Raw genomic sequence first — 7,145 nt, 5'->3', positions numbered from 1 at the left:
AATTTGTTATACATACTGGTAGACACTAATAATTAAGGCTAGAAACTTCATGCCCCAAAAAGCCTTGAAAATTGCACGCATTTATGCCCTAAAGAACCATAAAATATGCATTCAAAAAATAAAAAGATTATTATTTTAATATATAAGTAGTATTTACGAAATTGCTAAAGTTATAAATTTAATATTATATAAGTATGTTCTATAGCTCATATAATATAAATAACAAGGAAAGTGATCGGGGAGAAAAACAGAAACATTTATATTATTATATGTATTTTATATAAACAAATCTATCTTACTAATATTTTAGGTCCAGGAAATCTATTTAAAATTAAGTTTTTATTTATAAAATTATAAAACTTACATCTTTATATAAATAATTAAATGTCAAGTATGCAAAACGTGCTCCAATAAATTTTAAATATAAACTATTATTGCTGTGTAACAAATTTATATTTTACGTAGTTATTATATTTTTATGGTTATTGAAAAATATGCAAACTTTTAGAAGTCCCTAGCCTTACTAATTAATAATACATATACAGGTTTTCATCATCAAAAACATACATGAATCGAATTATTTATTATAATTACAATTAATTTCATCATATATCACGATATGACTCTTACAGGAGGAATCACCGTATTGATCTATATTATTTTAATTTATATGTTTATATACGATAATATTGATTTATGAACCCTATCACACTTACATCCGACCAATTAAATGTGCGCAACGATCGCACACACCACAGGAGTTTGGATATAAATACGAAGATTTACGGATTTAATTTTTAGTGTCAGTCCAACAGTCATTATCACATATACAAATTATTACATCAACAATATTGTTGGTTTTATTAACTGTGCGTTAATATTTATTGCACACAGTAATAAAATATATTACCACGATATCAACTCCGAGAGACTTTTGCCAAACTTCGCCGATCTACTACGGAGTAAAAGCCACAAATATCGAAATAATATTGTAAATACCGTAATATAATTTACAAAACCGGAAAACAATATGGTTTTCCTGTCGAACGCCGTCGTCTCTGTGTTCACTCTTATGGTGCTGTTGATTGTTTTTAACTTTGATGTCGCCCAATCCGCAGATACCATCAAGCCCTTTGCTACCTGTCAAGAGTGCATTGATTCTACATGCCACAAGAACGATCATCATGAGTGCTGCCCAACTAAACAGGGCACTGTTTTATGTTTCAAGTGTGAACAAACTCCTGAAGGTGACAAACAGTTCTACAGTAAAACTGAATGCGAGAATAATTGTGAGGACAAGTCAAAGTGCACATGCGACTATTCATGTTGGGTGTGCGCTATAAAAGGCAAAGTGAGCAATATGTATTGCGACATGCCTACAAAACTGTATGATGATTCTTGCAATTTGGTTCCGTACAATCCTTAATGAGGTTAAGTAAAATCATATCACAACGATATCACGATTTATGAAATTAACACAATTATTTTGCATACAAAATTAGGCGTTTCAATTTATTTTTGTCAATTGTTCACCGACAATTTGTTTGTCAACAAAAAAAAAAATCACTGAAATTTTATTATTGTTATTCAATTTTATTGTTTAATTAACCTACATTATTATTATTATTGTATTATTAATTTTGTTAAGTCCCTAAGTAATTGTAAAATTATATTGTGTATACGATACACCATATGTATTATTGAATGAATATTAAAATATAACCTATCTCATATAATATATTATGTGCTTTTTAGTTTATCCTAAACGACATGTTGACGTTCGTTGTATCAGAAATACAAATGGTGTGAAGAGTTTTTTCATTGGATAACCAAAGTATGTAACACCACAGAATAATAAATTATTTAATATTAAAAAAATCTCAGCGATTCTGCATGTATCCTCTAACTTTTAATATTCAAAAGGTGGGAAATTGGGTATCGCTCTGCTGAATAGTAGAGTTGGAGGGTAGTTCACTGGTCACTATAACGGATAAGTTTAATTTGAATGTAGTGACAGGTATCATCGTATACGAAAAACGATTCTGAACGGAGATGATTTATCAGTCAATGAAAAATAGTAGGATATAGTATATTATTTCTTTTTACAGTTACTTGAAGGAAAACTTGTGTATAACCATGTATTAGGTTTTTAATCTTGTAATTATAACACATTAACTATATGTCTAAATTCTGATGTTTATGTATCGAAATACATTAAATATATTTATTTTCAGAATATAGAATTTAAAATGCATATTACCGTTCAAAAAAAGTTTAAAAAAGAAAAAAAAAGTATTTAAGACTGGTATTTAAAAAAGAATGTTTTATTTTAACGGATAACTATTACCTGAATGTGATTGATTATTGAATATTATATAGAAATATACAATAGGAAGGTAATTAGTAATTATTATACTAATATACTAAAATGCTAAGTTTCTAAATACAAAAGTAAAACGTATACAATAAATAAATATTGTTGAGGAAATGATAATACTACTTTCAAATTATATACTTTTGTATGGCAGGTAGGTATAGTAAAATGTAATAGTGTGCATATTCATTTTTTGATTAGTAAAAACTATTTTAAACAATTTGGTAGTGTGCATCCTCATACTATAAAAAAACAAATTAAAATAAATAAATTTAAATATATAAGTGATTATTATCATTAAAATTTATTATACATAACAGTTGACACTTATAATTAATGATACAAATACCTGTTTTCACCACAGAAAACATTGGTGAATCGAATTATTTATTATAATTACAATTAATTTCATCATATATCACGATCTGACTCATACAGGAGGAATCACCGTATTGATCTATATTATTTTAATTTATATGTTTATATACGATAATATTGATTTATGAACCCTATCACACTTACATCCGACCAATTAAATGTGCGCAACGATCGCACACACCACAGGAGTTTGGATATAAATACGAAGATTTACGGATTTAAATTTTAGTGTCAGTCCAACAGTCATTATCACATATACAAATTATTACATCAACAATATTGTTGGTTTTATTAACTGTGCGTTAATATTATTGCACACGGTAATAAAATATATTACCACGATATCAACTCCGAGAGACTTTTGCCAAACTTCGCCGTCAACAGTGCATTAATTCTCCGTGCCACAAGGAAGATCATAATGAATGCAGACCCGATGAGGATGGTGTATATTGTTTTAAGTGTGAAACAACTCCTGAAGGTGACAAACAGTTCTACAGTCAAACTGAATGCGAGAATAATTGTGAGGACAAGTCAAAGTGCACGTGCGACTATTCATGTTGGGTGTGCGTTATAAAAGGCAACGTGGACGCAAAGCATTGCAATATGCCGACAAAGGTGTACGATGATTCTTGCAATTTGATTCCGTACAATCCTTAATGAGGTAAAGTAAAATCATATCACAACGATATCACGATTTATGAAATTAACACAATTATTTTACATACAAAATTAGGCATTTCAATGAATTTTTGTCAACTGTTCACCGACAATTTGTTTGTCAACAAAAAAAATCACTGAAATTATATTATTGTTATTCAATTTTATTGTTTAATTAATCTACATTATTATTATTATTGTATTATTAATTTTGTTAAGTCCCTAAGTAATTGTACTATAGTAGTATTATAGTGCCCAGTGTTTAAAACCAACGATATTGTTGATGTTATAATTTGTATGTGTAATAATCACTGTTGGACTAACACTAAAATTTAAATCCGTAAATCTTCGTATTTATATCCAAACTTCTGCGGTGTGTGCGATCGTGGCACACATTTAGTTGTCCATTATTTCAACATCAAAATCAACATTTTCGTATATAAACATATAAATTATAATTATATAAGTCATTACCTATTACTATGCCGCCTCCACGATCTGGTACTTGATATATGATTAATTAAAATATTATTAGAGCACACAATTCAATTTACAAATGCTTTCGGTGGTGAAAACCGGTATTTGTATCATTATTTATTAATGTCAACTGGTATGTACATTAAATTTTAATGACAAAAATCACCTATATATTATAAAAATTAATTGATATTTATAGCGATTTCAATTTTTTTTTTTTTATCATCTGAGGTTGCACAGTACCAAATTATTAAAAATAGTTTTTACTACTCATAAAAATGAATTAACACACTTAACTACATTTTACAATACCTACCTGCCATACAAAAGTATATAATTTAAAAGTATTATTATCATTCCTCGACAATGTTTATTTATTGTATACGTTTTATTTTTGTATTTGGAAATTTAGCATTTTAGTATAGTATTATTATTTATGGTAATGTATAATAATAATTACCTTCCTCTTGTATATTTCAATATTTTATTTTACATTTTTATTTATATCAAAAAGATAACTGGGCCTCACTGAGAGAACTCGTGTGGAGGAGGCCCAGGGTTATATAAGTATACAGTATTCAGTATTCTTAATAATATATTACATATTGTCTAAAATATAAGACATAATAAATAGAAATACTAAGAAAATAACATGATATATTTGATTATACAATATTTAAAATTTTAAATTTTAAACGCATTATATACATATTGGAGCCACAGGGAAATATGATTTTTAAAAGAAGGTAAAGGCATATCAACAATATCAATAGGCAACAAGTTATATATCTGAGTTCCTCTGAAATATTATACTTTACGGCATCCGGTTTTTTTTGGCCAATCTAAAGAAAAGTTATCGGCTGCGTGTCTATTGTTAACTTCATGGCTAATAGAAGATAATTGGTTGTGTTTTTTTATGTATATGGTAAACATTTTTATGCATAAATTGTTCATATCAATAACGTTAAAATCTTCATATAGTTTTTTTGTTGTATATATCCAATCATTTTTACCCGCAATCCTAATAATTGCATTTTGGCATTTTTGAAATTGAACCAGTTCATCATATTATCTATCATAAGTTCCTCCCCATCCTATTATGCCGTATGTAATTATTGATTCAAATAGTGTTAAATATATATTTCTCATTTCCTTTATTGAGAATATATCACGTAATTGTTTTACTATGTATATCATTTAGAGTTTAAATTCTGATTGGTGAACCTATGTAGTGATTCTACAATAATATGTATTTTTTTTTAAATTTTTTTTTTGTGACTCACCACGTTTTGGAATAGTAATCAATGATAACTATAATTGTTACTAATAATGCTTTGACTTTTGACTTCAGCCTTTCTTTGAAAAGGAAAATTCATCTAGTTGGTACTTTAGGAGGTCAAAACTTAAAAATTTCCTGTAGTTTTCAAAAGTGTCGGGAAACAGGAATTTTTACTCTAACCAAGATTATTAATTTCATATTCTGAAGCTAAGTAAATCTTAATGTATTTCGATACATAAACATTAGAATTCAGACATATAGTTTATGTGTTATAATTACAAGATTAAAAACCTAATACAAGGTTATACATAAGTTTTCCTTCATGTAATTGTAAAAAGAAATAATATACTACTAATATCCTACTAATATATATATCTAATGTATATATATAATATATATCCTACTAATTATCATTGACTGATAAATCATCTCCGTTCAGAATCGTTTTTCGTATATGATACCTGCATGTCATTACATTCAAATTTAACACATTCGTTATAGTGATCACTGATCAGGGACCTACCCTCCATCTCTACTATTCAGCAGAGCGATACCCAATTTCCCACTTTTTGAATATTAAAACTTAGAGGACATATTCAGAATTGCTGAGATTTTTTTAATACTAAATAATTTATTATTCTGTGGTGTTACATACTTCGGTTATCCAACGAAAAAACTCTTATTCCCGATACTTTAATACTTTTATATCCAACTCAAAATAGGTACAACATGATAAAGCTTTACAACATTTTTATTTCTGATACGACAAGCGTCAACATGTCGTTTAGGATAAAACAAAAAGCACATAATATATTATATGAGATAAAGTTTATTTTAATATTAATTTAATAATACAAATTGTGTATCGTATACACAATATAATTTAAAAATAATTTGGGGACTCGACTAAATCAATAACACAATAATAATAATGTAGATTAATTAAACAATAAGATTGAATAACAATAATATAATTTCAGTGATTTTTTTTATCGACTTACAAATTGTCGGTGAACCGTTGACAAAAAGTCATTGATGCGCCTAATGTCGTATGCAAAATAATTGTGTTAATTTTATAAACCGTGATGTCGTTGTAATGATTGGATGTATAAATATATATAATATATAATTTAGATTATGTTTTAACTTACCCTCATTAAGGTTGGTACGGAATCAAATTGCAAGAATCATCGTACACTTTTGTCGGCATATTGCAATGCTTTGCATCCACGTTGCCGTTTTCAACGCACACCCAACACGCATAGTCGCACCTGCACAATTTCTTGTCCCTACAATTATACTCGCATTCAAATTTACTGGTGAACTGTTTGTCACCATCAGAAGTTTGTTCACACTTGAAACAATACGCATCAAACCCATCGGGTTTGCATTCATTATGCTCTTCTTTGTGGCACGGAGAATTAATGCACTGTTGACAGGTACTAAAGTACTGGATGGTATCTTCGGATTGGGCGACATCAAAATTAAAAACAATCAACAACACCGTAAGAGCGAACACAGAGATGACAGCGTGCGACAGAAAAACCATATTGTTTTTCGGTTTTGTAAATTATATTACGGTATTTATAATATTTTTTCGGTATACATATGTGACTTTTGCTCTTCAGTAGATCGGCGATGTTTGGCTAAGTTCCCTCGGAGTTGATATCGTGGTAATATATTTTATTACCGTAAGCTAATGAATATTAGCGCACAGTTTATAAATCAAACGATATTATTGATGTTATTATTTGTATTTGTGATAATGACTGTTGGACTGCCACTACAATTTAAATCCGTAAATTTTCGTATTTATATCCAAACTCCTGTGGTGTGTGCGATCGTTGCGCACATTTAATTAGTCGGATGTGAGTGCGATAGGGTTTATAAATCAATATTATCGTATATAAATATATATAAATTAAAATAATATAGATGAATACAGTGATTTCTTCTCTATGAGTCAGATCGTGATACATG

At 28.4% G+C, this 7,145-nt stretch overlaps 1 protein-coding gene across 1 annotated transcript; it reads left to right on the top strand.

Moving 5' to 3' along the window:
- The first annotated feature begins 814 nt into the window (after positions 1 to 814).
- Positions 815 to 1,684, top strand: LOC132922473 (uncharacterized). The gene has a single exon (XM_060986020.1). The coding sequence runs from the start codon at positions 1,031 to 1,033 to the stop codon at positions 1,424 to 1,426; it is 396 nt and encodes a 131-aa protein (XP_060842003.1). The 5' UTR covers positions 815 to 1,030; the 3' UTR covers positions 1,427 to 1,684.
- The last annotated feature ends 5,461 nt before the right edge of the window (positions 1,685 to 7,145 follow it).

The sequence above is a fragment of the Rhopalosiphum padi genome, chromosome 2 (genome assembly GCF_020882245.1).
Source record: "Rhopalosiphum padi isolate XX-2018 chromosome 2, ASM2088224v1, whole genome shotgun sequence".
NCBI lineage: Eukaryota > Metazoa > Arthropoda > Insecta > Hemiptera > Aphididae > Rhopalosiphum > Rhopalosiphum padi.
The sequence above is the reverse complement of the archived record's forward strand: the minus strand, read 5'-3'. Positions and strand labels throughout refer to the sequence as shown.

Excerpts from the sequence above, each read along its gene's own strand:
- LOC132922473 (XM_060986020.1), top strand. The coding sequence starts at position 1,031 with ATGGTTTTCCTGTCGAACGCCGTCGTCTCTGTGTTCACTCTTATGGTG.